This window comes from Sciurus vulgaris (genome assembly GCF_902686455.1).
Source record: "Sciurus vulgaris genome assembly, chromosome: 12".
NCBI lineage: Eukaryota > Metazoa > Chordata > Mammalia > Rodentia > Sciuridae > Sciurus > Sciurus vulgaris.
In genome coordinates this window covers 21333837-21353469 of record NC_136473.1, presented here as the reverse complement: position 1 = coordinate 21353469, position 19633 = coordinate 21333837, and the positions used below count along the sequence as shown (strand labels likewise).

The window sequence follows — 19633 nt, the reverse complement described above, 5'->3', positions numbered from 1 at the left end:
TCCTAACTGGTGGAAGTTCTTTCAAATTCTGCTTTTCCATCTATTTCATTATGACTCCAATAATGATAACTGTGATGAGTGCTAATGCCTGGGAATTCTTTTTATCTAAATTAAACCCTGCTTTACTACTTGTTAGATGTGTGACCTAAGACCACTTGCTTCTCTCTCCCTCTTTCCTCTTCTATTAAATGAGGATGATTATAATCAATAACATCGACTTACTGGATTGCTCTGTTATACGAATTCATATTTGTAAAGTGCTTAAAATAATGCCTAGCTTATAATGAGCATCATACCTATATTTGTAAAGGGAAATAGTTCTGTGATAGATAAGAAAATTAGGATTTAAAAAGATGAAGTAATTTTTCCAGAATATCATTATGAAGTAGTGTATCTGGGATTTAAATGAAAGTAGGTATTACTCCAAAATTCATGCTCTTAACCACTGATCTCCAAAACTGTCCTCTCAGTGCTTCATCCAAATCATTGTTAAACACATTAGAAAAAAATGTCAAGATGAAATCAGAACTATATTGTATGATCATTGAACAGTATCTTCAATTGTTTTATCCATTTCTCCATGAATTTTTAAATTTAAAAATAAACCATGTGTAATGCTTTGGAGAAATGCATGGTTATGCCTTCTCTAAATACATACATCTCTCTATCTAAATATCTATCTTTTTAATCTATCTCTGACCATAGAAACAGACTTCTTAAAAATGAAATGAGAATAAAAATTGACTCAGTGCTCATGTTTATTATCCTTTGTGCTACTTAAAATATTTTCCTGATTCTGTAGTTTGAATTATACTTTTGACTGTATTCCCACACTCAAATATATTTTAATTGGTCGGTATTTATATATATTTAATTGTATAATTTTTTAATAGGATAATATTTCTCTTCTGCCTTTACAAGTCTGTCTGCTTAAAGTCTAGGGTAACTGTCTAGGGTGATCTTACTACTCACAGATATCAGAAACACTAAGACAGCTATTTTCCCTTTAATTTATTATACTTCCATTCATATATTTTGTTTTGTTGGTCAGAATTAGTTTTAGAGCAGCAGGTAAGGTGGAACATACTAAAATCCTATTACTGAAAGAATGTGTGCAGGACATTGAATGTGTTATGCCATAGAGATTATTTAGAAGAGCATGATTTAATGCTAAAGTAAGAAAGTCTTTTAACTGATATTTCAACTGTTTCCATAAAACTGTATTTTCCTAAAGAACTTGAAAACAGTTTCATATGTAAAAGTTTTACTTTTTTTCTTATTAATGTTTTTTGGCATTTTGGTAGTGAACTAAGGACATTTAGGCATGTTGAATTTTTTTTTCCCTAGAATAACAAGGTATATTGTTTTTTATTTGTTCTAATTAGTTATATATGACAATAGAAGGCACTTTCATACATCATACATAGTGGAGTATAATTTCTAATTCTTTTGGTTGTACATGATGTAGAATCCCTCTGGTCATATAGTTATATATATACATAGGATAATAATATCTGATCCACTTTACTATTCTTTCTCCCCCATACCCTCTCCCCTCCTTTCACTCCCCTCTACCTAAAGTAACTCTACTCTTCCCTAGCTGCTGCCCCACCCACTATTCTGAATTATTATCCACATATCAGAGACAACATTCAGTCTTTGGTTTTTTGAGATTGGCTTATTTTGCTTAGCATGATATTCTCCAGCTCCATCCATATACCTGCAAATGCCATAATTTCATTCTTCTTTATGTCTGAGTAATATTCCATTGTGTATCTATACCACATTTTCTTAATCCATTCATCTGTTTAAGGGCTTCTAGGTTCATTCCATAGCTTAGCTATTGTGTCAACCTCCACTTATTAGCGATATCATTCGTCCTTTGGCTTTTTGAGATTGGCTTATCTCACTTAGCATGATATTCTCCAATTTCATCCATTTGGCTATTGTGAATTGAGATGCTATAAACATTGATGTTGCTGCATGCCTTTAGAATGCTGATTTTAAGGCCTCTGGACATATATCAAGGAGTTGGATGAATGGCTCAAATGGTGGTTTCATTTCTGAGGAATCTCCATACTGCTTTCCAGAGCGGTCACACCAATTTGCATTCCCACTGGCAATATATGAGTGAACCTTTATCCCTATGTCCTTGCCAACATTTATTATTACTTGTATTCTTGATAACTGCCATTCTGACTGGAATGAGATGGAACCTCAGTGAAGTTTTAATTTGCATTTATCTAATTGTTAGAGATTTGAACACTTTTTCATATATTAGTTGGCCATTTGTATTTCTTCTTTTGTGAGGTTCCATTCAGTTCATCTGCCCATTTATTGATTGGGTTATTTTTTTTTTGGTGTTAAATTTTTTGAGTTTTTAATATATCCTGGGGATTAATGCTCTATCTGAGGTGCATTGGTAAAGATTTTCTGCCATTCTGTAGGCTGTTTTTCAAAAATTCTTATATTTTTTTCATCTGAGAATGATAGCAATTATACCAATGAAAATGGCTTTCTTTGCAAACATTTCCTACCAATAATTAAAGAATACTCATTACCTTTTGGCAATATAGTGTTTAGTTTTGATTTAGTATTTAATAGGCAATGTGATTCCTGCTTTTTGGGTTAGCCCTATGCCCTATATTATTTAGCTGATTTGCTAATTACTATTAAAAACTCCTCCAAAATTTCACTGGGGAAATGCAGATGCATATTCATTTTCTAAATACTTGAGAGAAAGCCAAGTACTTAGTGCACACAAATATATTCTGAATATATATAATTTTTATAGAATTATTTTTTCCTTTAATATCAGCACCTAGTTCTCACTTTCTCACCACAAATAGAATAAGATGTTTTGATTCTTTGAAATGAGTCATAATAATAAAAAACAAAATTTATATAATAGGTGAAAGAGAATGGATGACTTATTTTTTTTTTTTTGGATGGGAGAGAATGGTAGTTCACTTTAAATGTCCTTATTGAAATATAAAACATTACATAAAAGAACACAACCATTAAGTATATGACATAATGAATTGTCATAAAGCAAACACTCCTACATGATTACCACTAATGTCAAGGAAAAAAAATTTACCAGAACTTCAGAGAGCCTTGTTTCCCCTATTCAAGCACCCCTTCCTATTTCCTCAATTAAATTTCTCCAGTGTCTTGATTTTAAAAAATATACATTGTATTTTCTTGTTTTTAAACATCATATAAACAGAATAATGCAGCATATATGACTAATTTAAACATTATTCGAGTGACCTGGAGATATACCCATATTGTTATACATAATACTAGTGTGTTTATTTTCAGTGTATGGTATTCTACTATATGAATATAGTACTACCATATGAATAGTGTATAGTTCTACTATATGAATGTAGTATAATTTATATCTTCATTTTGATGTAGATGAGCATTTGACCTTTTCATAGCTTGGGAATATTGTTAATAGTACAGTTATATTTGTATTCTTGTTGGGGCATGTTCATGTATCTTTCAGTTGAGAATATATCAAGGACTGAAGTAATTGTGTAATAGGATATATTCATATTGAGTAGATATACCAATTTTGTTTTCAGATAAAATCAGTTTATGTACTCATCAGTTCTATATGAAGTTTCTATTTATTTCACATTCTCACTAACACTTAAATTGAGAGTTTAAATTTTATCCATTTTGGTAGGCATGTACTGGCTATTTCATGTAGTGTTTTAATTTTAGTTATGAAAATTTATGTATATTAATGGTGTTCAACATGTTGTTTTGATATATGTATATATCGTGGTATAACTACATCAAACAAATATTTGTTAACTTGCCATTTTTGTGATGAGAACATCTAAAATCTATTCACAGCCATTTTTGAGTAGACAATATATTGTTATTGTCTGTGTTTGTTAATGACATATTGTACTATAGGTGTTCTGAATTTATTGCTTCTAACTAAAATTTGTATCCTTTTGCCAATTTCTAAATTCCCCATACCTTCTACTTCCAGGCCCTAGTAACTACATTTTGTTCTCTGATTCTATGAATTTGACTATTTTATATTGTGTATTGGTTTTTTTAATTTTTTGATGACTAATGAGGTTGAAAATGTCGAACATTTGTATGGAACTGTGCTCCTTTGAGTTATATATATCATACACACACACAATATAAGTATATATATAGTTGTGTGTGTAAATATATAAATTTGTAAACATTTTCTTTGCCTTGGATCTCCAACAGTCTTATTATCTTATATTTGGTTATTGATTTCCTTGTATTAATCTGACTTAGGGTTTGCCTCATGAATATGAGTGTAATATGCTTACGAGTTATTACCTTTTGAAATAGCACTTTTGCTCCATTCCTCCTCTCACCACTTCTCCTTTGGGTCTCCAATTATATGGATGTTAGATTATTATTATTTTTTTACCATATTGCCTATTTTCCACGGAAGGTCTTAAACTCCAGTTCATGTTTTTATCATTATGATGCTGCAGAAAACTCATACTGTGTTTCTCTCCAGCTTCTGCTGAACTTCTTAAACTTTCAACATAGGCAGATTAATAATTCAACAAAAATTTTTGATAACTGATCTCATTTCTTTACACTTTCTCTCTGGGATTTTGTACCCTTGAGACTGAGTCTTTTTGCAGCAGCCCAATTTCTTTCAGGCCTGTGAGAGTACCAAAACTTTACAGACTTCTCTGTTTCTTACCAGCTTTGTCTGTTTGGATTCTTAGACTTCCCCAGTGTTCCTTGTCAAAAAATACTGATTTTTGATGTTTTCACTGGATTCATATAAACTTATGCCTTAACTATAATGTATGTATTTTCCTTGCTTTTAATATTACATTAATTGTTATGTTACAATTTGATATGGTTTTTTAATCAACAGACATCATGACTGTTTTAGAGTGCATTTGCTTGGTTGTAAGACATACTCATTTCAACTGTCTAAACGCTACGGAATTGTTTTCCAATATGTGTATACCAGAGAATTAAACTTTATTACTTTAACTTTCATAATGAGAACTTTCTCATGTAGTCTACATGGAATTAAGAGTAAGTTAAAAGAAAAATAAGACCACTCTGAATCATATATAGAAAATTATTGGAGGTTGTAGCATTTTGTATTTTGAAAACAACTTATTTTAGAAAAGTATCTAAAGACTGACTGCTTGGAAACAAAGTCTACATGAAGCTTTAGTTATAAATGGGATGGAGCACAGTCAAACAGCTCTGATATTGCTGTTGGGCTTAAGGGTTGTATGCTCTCTGAGAGCCAGACCAGGAATTTATTCTTTGTTTTTATAACAAATGTGGTACAATGGAGTTCTGTAGGCAAAAGCTAAATTAAGTCAAGAATGCAGAGGGGTGTCCCCAGTATTTATGAAAGGTGACCAAAGGGAGTATGAGGTGTCCAAGCAGATCACTGATGAATCATGGTAAGTTTATACTTTAATGGAGAGATGTGTTTCATTTTTAGAATATATTGAACATATCTAGAATTTCCATGTGTTGAGCCTCTGGGATGATTTCTGTAGGAGGGTCTAAAAAATTGGGCTTGCTCATTGTGACATGTAATTCTGACATTTTCCTGAGTCAGTTTGATCCCCCATAAAGCATCTTGCTAGATCAGTTAGTGTGAAGTTTGCAGACTTGTAATATGTCTGTGCCAGATGCTGTGTTGCTATCCTTGAGCCCTATTTTGTGAGAGCTGGCTCCACTGACTATAACAGGAACATTTCAAAAATGAATAATAGAACAGTTTCTTTTTTAAGTTGAACTATATCAAAAAAGAAAATATTTCCTCCACCCTCCAACCCTGCCCCAGTTGATCCCACTTTTTAAACTGGGTTTTGGCAGCTACTGAATAATAGAAATAAAATGTAGTCCTTTCCTCCCTGGTGAAATACTGCATTATTTGTTAATCACGAGTACTGGTTTTGATGAAATATGAGGGTGGTAGGTGCCCTATCATTGCCTGGAGGCCTTTTAGATTTTTTTCTGTTTGAGTATTTTACTTTTGCTCTAATAAATTTGTCAATAGTAGGAAAGAAGCCACTAGATGTTAATAATAATTGATCTTTTTAGTAACAAGTCCCCCAAAATCCATTCCAAAATTGGCAGATTTGATATTTTACACTATTTCTTCAGAAGTTAACAAAGGAATAAAAACAAATAAAAGCTGCTGTGGTTGAATTCTAGAAAACTTGGTAACTATTTCATTTTGCAGTGTCAAGCTTTTCATCTTTCTTCATGCCTCTGTGGTGTTGCCATCTGCTTTTTGAATAAGGTCCAGTAAATTCAATGTAACAGGAGATTGTGAAATATTAGATAAGTCTTCTCTCAAAGCAGAGCCAAGGCATTATTTGCCACCGAAGGCCCTATCCCCATTGAGTGGTCTTGTCAAAGATCACATTATATGTGAGAAGTTTTTACTGGATTTTTATTTTATTCCACTGAACTATTTTATCTTTACGCCAGTCCTATACTCTTTTGATTACTGAGCAATGTTTAATAGTTTTAAGTTCAAAATTCTTCATGTCCTTCATTAATTTTATTTCAGTTATTTTATTCTTTTTGATGTTATTCTAAATGGGATTGTTTTTAAAACTTCCTTTCACAATATTTATTGTTAGTGTATAGAAACAACCAATTTTCATTTATTCTTTAAACATTTAATAGAATTCTGTAGTTAAGTCATCTGATTCTGGGTACTTTTTTATTGGGAAGTTTTTGACTACTGATTCAATCTCCTTACTAGTTATAGGTCTATTCAGATTTTTCATTTTTATATGGCTGAAAATTGGTAAGTTATATTTTTCTGGGAATTTATACATTTTACTCTAATCTCTTGACAATCACCTCTTATTCGTTTGGATCTAGTCTACTCCTAGGAACCTGAATTTGGTAATGGACTCTCAAGAACTCTCTGAAGTAAATCTCTGTAGATGGCTTGGTAAGGTTTATTAAAGAGGAATCTTGTATGCAGCTTCCTCACCTCATGGGGGTACTGTAACTCTTAATATAGAAAGTCCAATGTTTATTAAAGGTTACTTATGTAATAACTCTTCTTGTGGAGAAAGAAGTGCTACTTTTCTATCTTTACCCCCTTTGACTTTATTTGTAGACTTAAATACCTAAAATTAATATATTTAATATCGATATTAGATATATTTAATATCTATATTAGATATATTTAATATCTAAAGATATTAAATGATAGAATAAAATTCTGAAGTTTTTGTATTAACTGGGGCTCTTTATATTCTAATCCCCAAAAAGGAAAAGAATTATAAAAAGTAGGTCCTCAGTCTCAAAAGGGGAAACAGTTAACAGTTAAACAGTCACCATACTTAGAGATTTTTAAAATCTAGATTGACTATATTAATTTCCTAATCTTGAAAATGTATAATTTTGGTTGGGAAGTAATAGGAATTTGATAGCTAGGTAATGGAAGTTGAAGGTAGAACAAGAACGTTTAGAATGTTAACTCTAAATTTATAATCCTTAATAGAAGAATAAGCCCAAGGTCAATTTCTATTCCTAGGCAATGGTATGTAAGCAACAGGACATTAGGTTCCATGCAAAGCCCATCATCTTAGAGGTAGAGTGAGTACAATAAAAGGATGATGTACTTTTATTGATTTTTAACTGAGACTTTTTTCTTTCCTTTGAGATTAAGATAATTTTAAAAGAATGAAGCAATACTGGGAGTGTAGCTCAATGCTAGAGTGCTTACGTAGCATTGTAATTGTATTGTTAAGGGAAAAAAAGGATTAAAACAAAAAGTTCAAGGTAGTGAATAATCTATGTTGTTATGTTTTCCATAAGAAAATTAGGGAAGTTTTTTTGAACTTCAAGTGATATTTTATTTGGCAATGTTTATCTAATCAACCACATTGTTTATTAACCTTCAGTTTTATTTCAGCTCTTGAATCAGTTTAGTAGTAGAGAGGTTCTTTAATTCCAATAAACTTTCAGATTTTCCCTAAACATTTAAAATTGTTGACTGAGTCACTGTTGCAGTGTTGAGTCATATCATAAGGAAATTAGTGCAATTTTAATGAAAGCATTAACCTCCAAATTCCAGTGAGGCAAAATATTTAAAGTACTCTAATGTAGGCTCAGTATCTCTTAGTATACCTGTATATGGATATTTGAAAAATGTTCAACACCTCTAGCAAGTAGAGAAATGCAAATCAAAGCTACTCTGAGATTTTATCTCACTCTAGTCAGAATGGCAATTATCAAGAACATGAGCAACAATAAATGGTGGCAATGATGCAGGGAAAAAGGTACACTTATATATTGCCAGTCAGAATGCAAAATGGTGCAACCATAATGGAAAGCAGTATGGAGATTTCTCAGAAAACTTGGAATGGAACCACCATTTGACCCAGCTATCCCACTCTTAGGTTTATACCCCAAGGACTTAAAATCAGCATACTACAGTGAGGCAGTCACATCAATATTTATAGCAGCTCAACTCACAATAGGTAAATTATGGAACCAATCTAGAGGCCCTTCAACAAATGAATGGATAAAGAAAATGTGTGTGTGTGATGTATATGTATATGCGTGTGTATATGTATATATATGATGGAATATTACTCTGCTTTAAAGAAGAATGAAATTATGGCATTTGCTAGTAAATGGATCGAGTTGGAGAATATCATGCTAAGGAAAATAAGCCAAACCCAAAAAACCAAAGGCTGATTGTTTTCTCTGATATGCAGATGCTAATTCACAATGTGTTGTGAGGGGGTGCTAGGGAAGAATAGAGTTACTTTATATTAGATAGAGGGGAGCGAAGGAAGGGGAAGGGGTATGGGGGTAAGAAGGATAGTAGAGTGAAACAGACAGTATTTGCTCACCTACATATATGATGGTATGATTGATGTGATCTTACTATATGTACAATCAGAAAATGAGAAATTACACTCCATTTATGTATGATTAAAATGTATAAATACATTCTACTGTCATGTACAACTAATTAGAACAAATAAAAAATTAAAAAAATAAATTTCAAATAGATGCCTTCACACCTAATATTTGCAAAACCGAACTTCTAATTTTTACACCCATCTATACTATCTGCAGCCTTTCACAGATCAGTTTATGGTAACTCCATTTTTATGGTCATGCAGGGTAAAAACCGTTATGGTTGCACCATTTTGCAATCTGACCAGCAATATATAAGTGTACCTTTTTCCGCACATCCTTGCCACATCCTTTGTTTTTCTCTTCCTCTTCTATCCTGTATTTGACCCATTAGGACATCTTGATGGCTTTATGAAGAATGTTTCTACAAATTAAAAAAAAAGGCTCAGAGAGGTTAAAGAGAATAAGCCTAAATTCCTAAACTCACATGGTTAGAAATTCATGAAGTCAGAACCCAAATCTGCCTTTTCTGACTGACCACAAATACTATATTTTTCCATAATATTAGTATTTATCCAAAGTAAGTGTTGTAATTTACTTTGCTCTTTTATTTTTTTTAGTTCAGAAATATGGTTTAACCTGTTGCATACCTGGATCTTTTTTTTTTTCTTTTTTTATTTATTGTAAACAAGTGGGATACATGTTGTTTGTCTGTTTGTACGTGGGTTAAAGGCATACCATTTGTATAATCATAAATTTACATATAATGGTGTTTGTTCATTCTATTATTTTTTCCCCTCCCCCCACCCCTCCTGCCCTTCTTTTCCCTCTAAACAGTCCTTTCTTCCTCCATTCTTGTCCCCCTCCCTAACTCTAACCCTAACCCTAACCCTAACACTAACTCCCCCCACCCTCCCCCTTATGTGTCATCATCCACTTATCAGCGAGATCATTCATCCTTTAATTTTTGAGATTGGCTTATCTCACTTAGCATGATGGTCTCCAATTTCATCCATTTGCCTGTAAATGCCATAATTTTATCGTTCTTTATGGCAGAGTAATATTCCATTGTATATATATACCACAGTTTCTTTATCCACTCATCAATTGAAGGACATCTAGGTTGGTTCCACAATCTGGCTATTGTGAATTGAGTAGCTATGAACATTGATGTGGCTGTATCTCTGTAGTATGCTGATTTTAAGTCCTTTGGGTATAGACCAAGGAGTGGGATAGTTGGGTCAAATGGTGGTTCCATTCCAAGTTTTCTAAGGAATCTCCACACTGCTTTCCAGAGTGGCTGCACTAATTTGCAGCCCCACCAGCAATGTATGAGTGTACCTTTCTCCCCACATCCTCACCAACACCTGTTGCTTGTATTTTTGATAATCGCCATTCTAATTGGGGTGAGATGGAATCTTAGGGTGGTTTTGATTTGCATTTCTCTTATTACTAGATCTTTATAAACAGAATGTGCTGTATTTCAATTAAGTTGTGCAGGCATGCTCTAGGCACACAGCAGTTATTTTGTAAACACTTGCTAACTTAGTTGAAGTGACAGGTATTCATCTGCCATTTTATTTTGCTCTGGGTTAAGAACCATGTTTTCAATTATAAGATGTAATTGGATATAAGTGTGTGTTAGATAAAAAGAAATAGTATTAATGAAATAAGATATTCAAGAAGATCCTTTAGAAAGTTATTTTTTCAAAAAATTTCTTGCTGCACTTCTGATTTTAGAATAAGCATTAACTCATTATCTTGTATGCAAAAATTTTTCTATTTGATAGAGTTTTCATGATATATTAATCTGGATGCTAATCTTTTGAACTTACATTGTAAAATTATTATTTAAATTATTTAAAAATTTTTCTCAAGGGCCTCTGTTTGGGGACTTTTAAATATGTTAAATTCTGAGTTCCTTTACTAGATTATAAATGGCAGAAAGGAAAGGGTTGGACCTGGGCAGGGAAATGCAGAGAAAAAATTTTACTGTTGATTAAATGCTTGAAACACCCATTTTACTGATATGTTATTCCAATTTTAATAGTGGTTATTCCTTGCTTCTGTAATTGAATATAACAAAAATAAGGTATGCTAACCTCAGTTTTACCTGGGTAAAAGAAGATAAGATTACATTTTGGGGAGATATCTATTGTCCATTGGACATATTTGGAAAGCTTACTATAGTTTTTCATCTTTTACATCTATGTAGAATTTGTATCTGTGAAATAGATTTTAGGCACAAGGCCCTTGGAATTATTAATTCATCTGTGTTTTTCTTTTCTATATCTTCAATTTAAGTTTTATTTGTTTTATTTCATCAACTTGTGTTATTTTGATCCATATATGAAATTTTATTAACATTTAATTCATAAAAGCAATTTTCATATCTAAATTTCTATCTACCTACTTTGACAGAAATGTTCAATATGAAATGACAAAGTATTCTTATGGGTTTTGTAAATATTTCTTAAAGTGGTAAGATGATATGTGATGCATTAAAAACAGAAACTATGTCTAGTAATTTCTTTTTTCTTTTTTATTTAGTTTTATATTTTTACAGACTGCATTTTGATTCATTGTACACAAATGGGGTACAACTTCATTTCTATGGTTGTACATGATGTAGATTCACACCATTCGTGTAATTATACACGTACTTAGGGTAATGATGTCTGTCTCATTCCACTTTCATACCCCTCCCCCTCTTCCCTCTCATTTCCTTCTATGTGGTCTAAAGTTTCTCCATTCCTCTCTTACCCCCTGCCCCCCACCCCCATTATGTATCATCATCCACTTATCAGGGAAAACTAGTAATTTCTTCCTGTGGCAACTAAGTTAAAGATGTATAGCAACTGCAGCTGTAATGAAATATATTTAGAAAGAAAACTCAATTTGCTACTTCTAAAAAAATGTCTGTTGGCAAACAAACCTAAAATAAAGGTTCAAAAAAGAGATATTTTATGTCTGGAAAATGTGTTAGTTCTGTTAGCATTTGGAATGATGGATATCTGTGAAGTAAACTATGATCAATTATATTGCTGTCTTTTCTTTTTCATAGTGTATGCCAATTAAAGGCCTAGGATTTGTACTTGGAGCCTATCAGTGCATTTGCAAAGCAGGATTCTATCATCCGCGAGTCTTCTCAGTGAACAACTTTCAGAGTAAGTGCCCCTTATTTTTGTGCATATGTAAGTACATGCATATCATATACTATGGCTAGTAATTCAGATGTACTCTTAACTTTGTTGGAGTTATATGGTTAAATCCCCATCGATTTGACTTTCTTTCATTACTTAAAGAGTTTGAGCTTTGGCTTATCATTTGTGCTCTAGAGTACCACAAAAATATGTGCTTATTTTTAGGTGTATTTCAGGTTTTGAAACATTTTAAAAGCCTGGAAATAATGTATCTATTGGACAAAACCAATTGGGATTTAGTTATGTGAAGTGTTACTACAGAGATTATCTAAAATTAATTTTGCCAGTTTATTTATCAATTTGTTTACATGGGTTTTCTATACCTCATGAAAAGTTTCGAAATGGTAAGCAGCTTAAAGCAGCACAATTTGACTGTTTCCCACAGTTTTCATTGTTCAGTTTCCTACTCATGGGTTAGGTGGGTCCTCTGTTCAGATTCACTAGGCTAAAATGAAGATGTCACCTGAGAAAGGAACTTTTCTGAGGCTTAGTGTACTATTCAAAATTCTTTCAGATTGTTGGAAGAATTAAGTTCCTTGCCATGGTAGATCCCCATTTCCAGGCTAAATATCTGCTTGGGGTAAGTCTTTGCTCCTTCAAGTTGCATGAAGGTCTAGCCATCTGACCCTCTCATGATGTGGCTGCTTACTTCTTCAAAGCTACCAGAAGAACCCCACCTTCCTTCCTAAGAGTTTTCTATAACAAAATATAATCATGGGAATACCTGCCCTATCATTTTGCCATATAATGTAACCTAACCAAAGGAGAAAAATGTTCCATCATATTTATAGGCCATTCACATTCCAAGTGAGGTGATAACTGCAGAGTCAAAACATGGTCATCTTGTTACTTTAGTACTAATCCAGAAGACAAAAGTGTTATAATTTAAATATTGAATTTTATTCTCTCTGTAGAAAATGGAATATTGTTATATTAGCTTGTAGCCAGATATTGGATATAATAACTAACAAAGAGGAATGTAGTAGTGAAAAAAGGGATGGTTTCATGGAAAGTTAGGCTTTGAGGTTGCTAAAACTGGGTCATACATCTCTTTTATATAGTTATCCATTAGTTTTTGCCGGCCCTATAATTAGTATATATAGGAACATGCATCTCTACTAGGCATAATTCAAAGGGCACACTGAGACTGAGACCTGAGTGTCAATTTTAGCAAGCATGTATAGGATTATTAATGGATTGCTTTCTCTCTCTTAGAAAACACTATTCTTGGTCTTTAGATTATTTTCATTAATCTAAGGTTCTGGAAGTAAGAAAAATTTTTCTCTCTCCTCAATCATGTATTTTAGATGTATTTTAAATCATGTATTTTTGGTCTGAGTAGTGGTTGCAGAATTTTAAGATGGCTTCACAGTTTCCATTTCTACATACACTGCATAATCCCCTCTATTTAAGTGTGGATGGGACCTGTGAGTACAGTGGAATAAACACTCCCTTGCTGAGGGCTGTGTTATAAAGCAGAAGCCATGATACAGTTACTTTTATGATTATACTGTATCATATAAGAGTCAATTGTTGCATGAGGAAGGGAGGGAGGAAGGGAGGGAGGGAAGGAGAAAAAAAGAGATGTTTTTCTGATAGCTTTGAAGAAGCATGCTATCTTACCATGAGAGGACCTTGTTGGCTAGGGAGGGCAGCAAAACCCCACTGATGGTCAGCAAGAAAAGAGGAACCTCAGTTCCACAATCACAAGGAACTGAATTCTTCTGATTGCCTGGATATATGTGGAAGAGGACACTGAGCTCCCCTTGAGAATGTAGCCTAATCAAAATCTTGAATCTCGCTTGGTGAGACTCTCAGCTGAGAACCCATTTACATTATGCCCAGAGTTATAGAAACAGAAACTAGGAAGTAACAAACATTTTAATCTCCTAAATTTCCGGTAATTTATAATGCGGCCATAGGAAACATATAATGGTATGATTATATGTTTTCTGGATGGTTGTTTTTCTATGTATGTGTACCAAACCATGTCAATATCAGATTTACTTCAGCATTCTTCACATTTATGGTCAAGACATAACATGATTCAACACTAAGGATTAAGGGAATAGGTTTTAGCTTATGTTCTGTGAAGGTATTTTGTATCTGGTTTACCCACATTTGTTCTCAGCTCCCACTGTGTGACTGAAATAAAACATCTAAATATTGTAGAACTAGAGAATGACTATACCATTTGCTTATAACACTGCCAGGAGAAACTGGTTAACCTTTAACAACTTATCTTTATTTAATTTGCACACTCCTACTTTCTTCCTTATTTTAAAAGTCAGGTTTTTTTTTTTTTTAAACTGGACGTACTCTCTAAGAATAAAGGCTGCTTTTTTGCTTAAGTCTAACTCTCAAGTTGTACACATTGCAGCCATGAAAACCAGGCAGTTTTCAGAAGATGATCTATAATTGAGAATAGCTTTGATTTAGCTTTGACCTCAGTGCTTATTTAACCATAACTGACCTTCCTCCACGACAGAACAGGAAGTTACCTTTTGTTATCATTTGAACCTAGTAAAATGCTCTTTGACTAAATATATCTTTCCTGATCACCTTGTCAGGTTGCATGAAAATTCAACATTAATCATTCCTTTCCTAAAGAAAGAATACAGCAACCTGATCAGGAATATGAGCTGAAAATCACCAGGATCATCCACTAAGAACTGTGTAAACATCCTTTTTTATGTTTGTAATTTATTTTTACAATATATTATGTGTCTCTGTATTTTAATATTTTAAGCCATTTAATCACAGTATCAGTCAAATTTTATGGGCAGTTATTTTCACACATTCCTGAGGAGATGATTATGAAGTAAAGAATGACCACATGTTGTCCTGGGGCCACATATAAAGAAGGCATTGGAGACCCAAATATATGATAGCTTGTGGACAACTGCTAGCACAGTTCATGGCATATAATCAGTATTCAGTAGATGATGTTAAAAAATGAATACTTAGCAATCACCTGTAAACATTTAAACAAATGCATATAAACAAACCTCAGTGATACATGTAAAGAAATAATTGTTAAGCCCCGTTGGTCATTGGTACTGTATCTCAAATATTGAGAAGGGCAAGAGGGAGAAAGAATATTTGGGAATTAAGAGGCAATGGGAGAAATTAGTTGGCCAGTAGGAAGATTCGGACATAGAAAACAGAAAGATTGCACAGGATTAAATTTACTTAATTTATAGTTGCAAAAAAAGACACCCATTTCCACATCTTTAATAACTTGTATCCCCTTTGGAAGGAGGAACTAAGTCTATAAGAGAAAATGTAAATGTTACTGTTAAAAATCTTGTTAAAATTTGAAGCAATTTTAAAAAAACTTTATTTTAGATCTAGGCTCACAGTAAACAAAGGGCTTGTAAAGACCAACAGGGATGTGTTCAAATGACATGATGTGAAATTGTGCTGAGAGCCCAGAGACCCTGTTCCTGACATCTCTCTTGAAATTGGAAGTTATAAGTGAGCTAATAGGATCTGACATCTGGAAAGTAGCAGGATTTCAGAATAACGAAGTACTGATATAAATCTGTCTCTTCAAATCCAGGTTGTTCCCTTCCAGGTCAATGAAGTACAAGTTTGTAACAATCTCATCTTCTCCAAATTCATCTATCTTAATATGATTTCTGTCTTCAGTGAAACTACTTTTCTCGTTTTTGTGGACACATTACCAGCACTTTGGTCTTATTTCTTTTGTCTTTTGGATTGACTTCAACTTGTATATATTTATAGATTCTGGAAATTAGTGCTCTATCTGAAGTATGAGTGGCAAAGATATTCTCCCACTCTGTGGGCTATCCCTTCACATTACTGATAGTTTCCTTTTCTGAGAGAAAGCTTTTTAGTTTGAATCTATCCCAGTTGTTGATTCTTGCTTTTATTTCTTGGGCTATGGGAGTCCTGTTAAGGAAGTCTGATCCCAAGCCAACAAGGTGAAGATTTGGACCTACTTTTTCTTCTATAAGATGCAGGGTCTCTGTTCTGATTCCGAGGTCCTTGATCCATTGTGAGTTGAGTTTTGTGCAGGGTGAGAGATAGGGGTTTAGTTTCATTCTGTTGCATATGGATTTCCAGTTTTCCTAGCACCATTTGTTGAAGAGGCTATCTTTTCTCCATTGCATATTTTTGGCCCCTTTGTCTAGTATGAGAAAATTGTTTTTATTTGGGTTTGTGTCCGTGTCCTCTATTCTGTACCATTGATCTACCTGTCTATTTTGGTGCCAATACCATGCTGTTTTTGTTACTATTGCTTTGTAGTATAGTTGAAGTTCTGGTATTGCGATACCCCCTGCTTCACTCTTCCTGCTAAGGATTGCTTTAGCTATTCTGGGTTTCTTATTCTTCTCGATGAATTTCATGATTGCTTGCTCTATTTCTGTAAGGTACATCATTGGGATTTTAATTATAATTGCATTGAATGTGTATAGCACTTTAGGATATGGCCATTTTGAGAATATTAATTCTTCCTATCCAAGAATATGGGAGATCTTTCCATCTTCTAAGGTCTTCCTCAATTTCTATCTTCAATATTTTGAAGTTTTCATTGTAGAGATCTTTTACCTCTTTGGTTAGATTGATTCCCAAGTATTTAATTTTTGTTGAGGCTATTGCAAATGGAGTTGTTTTCCTCATTTCCCTTTCAGCTATTTCATCGCTTGTGTATAAAAATGCTTTAGATTTATGCGTGATGATTTTATAGCCTGCTATTTTGCTGAACTCCTTGATGAGGTCTAGAAGTTTTCTGAAGTAGTTTTTTGGATCCTCTAAATATAGAATCATGTCATCAGCAAATAGTGACAACTTAAGTTCGTCTTTTCCTATTTGTATCCCTTTAATTTCTTTAGTCTGTCTAACTGCTCTGGCTAGAATTTTGAGGACAATGTTGAACAGAAGTGGTGAAAGAGGACATCCCTGTCTTGTTCCCATTTTCAAAGGGAATAGTTTCAGTTTTTCTCCATTAAGAATGATGTTGGCCATGGGCTTAGCATAAATAGTCTTTACAATGTTCAGGTACGTTCCTACTATTGTATTATTATGTTTGTATTGTATTTCTTCTTCTGTGAAGTGTCTGTTCAGTTCCTTAGCCTGTTTATTCATTGGGTCATTTATTTATTTATTTTTCTGGTGTTAAGTTTTATGAGTGCTTTATATATTCTGGAGATTAATGCTCTATCTGAGGTACATGTGGTAAAGATTTTCTCCCTTTCTGTAGTCTCTCTCTTCATGTTATTGATTGTTTCCTTAGCTAAGAAGAAGCTTTTTAGTTTGAATCCATCCCATTTATTGATTCTTGATTTTATTTCTTGCACTTTAGGAGTCTTGTTAAGGAAGTCAGTTCCTAAATCAACATAGTGGAGAATTGGGCCTACTTTTTCTTCTACTAGGCACAAGGTCTGTGTTCTAGTGCCTAAGACTTTCATCCACTTTGAGTTGAGTTTTGTGCAGGTTGAGAGATAGGGGTTTAATTTCATTTTGCTACATGTGGATTTCCAATTTTCTCAGCACCATTTTTTGAATAGGCTATCTTTTCTCTAATGCGTTTTTGGTGCCTTTGTCTGGTATGAGATAACTGTATTTATGTGGGTCTGTGTCTATTCCCCCATTGGTTTATGTATCTGTTTTAGTGCCAATAACATGTCGTTATTGTTAATTGGCTTTTAGTATAATTTAAGGTCTGGTATTGTTATGCCTCCTGCTTCATTCTTCTTGTAAGAATTGCTTTGGCTATACTGGGTCTCTTATTTTTCCAAATGAATATCATGATTCTATTCTGCCTTTTCTATTTCTATGAAGAATTTCATTGGGATTTTAATAGGAATTGCACTAAGTCTGCATAATGCTTTTGGAAATATGGCCATTTTGACAATATTAATTCTGTCTATCCAAGAACAAGGGAGATCTTTCCATCTTCTGTGATCTTGTTTAATTTCTTCCTGTAGTGTTCTTTAGTTTTCATTGTAGAGGTCTTTCACCTCTTGTGTTAGGTTGATTCCCAAGTATTTTTTTTTTAGGCTATTGCTAATGAGGTAGTTTTCCTTATTTCTCTTTCAGAGAATTCATTGCTGATGTACAGAAATGCATATGATTTATGGGTGTTGATTTTATATCCTACTACTTTGCTGAATTCATTTATGAGTTCCAGAAGTTTTCTGGTTGAATTTTTTGCATCTTCTAAATATAGAATCATGTTGTTGGCAAATAGTGATAGTTTGAGTTCTTCTTTTCCTATTTGTATCCCTTTAATTTCTTTTCTCTGTCTGATTGCTCTGGCTAGAGTTTCCAGGACTATATTGAATGGAAGTGATGAAATAGGGTATCCTTGTTCCAGTTTTGAGAGGGAATGCTTTCAATTTTTCTCCATTTAGAATAATGTTGGCCTTGGGTTTAGCATATATAGCTTTTACAATGTTGAGTTATGTTCCCATTGTTCCTAATTTCTGTAGTATTTTGAACATGAATGGATACTGTGTTTTGTCAAATGCTTTTTCTGCATCTATTGAGATGATCCCATGATTCTTGTCTTTAAGTCTATTGATATGATGAACTATGTTTATTGATTTCTGTATGTTGAACCAACCTGTTATCCCTTGGATGAACCCCACTTGATCATGGTGCACTATCTTTTTAATATGTTTTTGTATGTAATTTGCCAGAATTTTATTGAGAATTTTTGCATCTATGTTCATCAGAGATATTGGTCTTAAGTTTTCTTGGTATGTTGTCTTATTTTGGTATCAGGGTGATGTTAGCCTCATAGAATAAGTTTGGAAGAGTTCACTCCTTTCTATTTTATGGAATAATTTGTTGAGCAGTGGTATTATTTCTTCTTTGAAGGTCTTATAGAACTCATCTGAGATTTGGTCTGGTCCTGGGCTTTTCTTGGTTGGTAGGCTTTTGATGGCGTCTTTTATTTCATTGCTTGAAATTGATGTTTAATTGTGTATGTCCTCCTGATTCATTTTGAGTAGGTCATATGTCTCTAGAAATTTGTCAGTGTGTTTAGAGAGATAAATCTGAGGGGCAATCTATGCAGTTTTTAGAAGGGTCCCAGGAGGATTGAACCCTCATTGACCACAGGGATATCCAGGTCAATAATGTATCCTTTTATTGCCTTCCTTTCTTTCTGTCTCACTCTTTCTGACCCTTTACTTATGCTTTTAGGTGTCACCTCCCAAATCAGGTATCTATGTCTTAGTCCATATTGAAGGCCCTCTTTTCACAGGACCTAGACCAAGAAAACAATTTTAACCTTGACCATAGCAAATTACAATTGAATTATGAGAACATACCTTTTTCTGTTAATACTTTATACATTTATAGTTTATGTAGAAATAATGCAATCCCTCTTTTAAAATATGAGGTAGGGCAAGGGACAGTTTTTGATGATTAAAGATTTTGTTTAGCATTAAAATTGGAGGCCTGTAAGTGTCTTCACTGTCTGTAGTCATTCATTGGTGATCTTATTCACTATCATGACTCTGACCTTCAAATATTTATTTTCAATACAGACCTTTCTCTCC

The 19633-nt window shown here is 33.3% G+C and overlaps 1 protein-coding gene across 1 annotated transcript in view; it reads left to right on the top strand.

The window, feature by feature from the left end:
• The window catches only part of GPR158 (G protein-coupled receptor 158), a 506459-nt gene that overhangs the window by 229741 nt on the left and 257085 nt on the right, over nucleotides 1-19633 (top strand). Inside the window, exon 3 of the mRNA XM_079107813.1 lies at nucleotides 11960-12062. Within this exon, the coding sequence (XP_078963939.1) occupies nucleotides 11960-12062 (103 nt within the window). The remainder of the gene's footprint in view (nucleotides 1-11959; nucleotides 12063-19633) is intronic.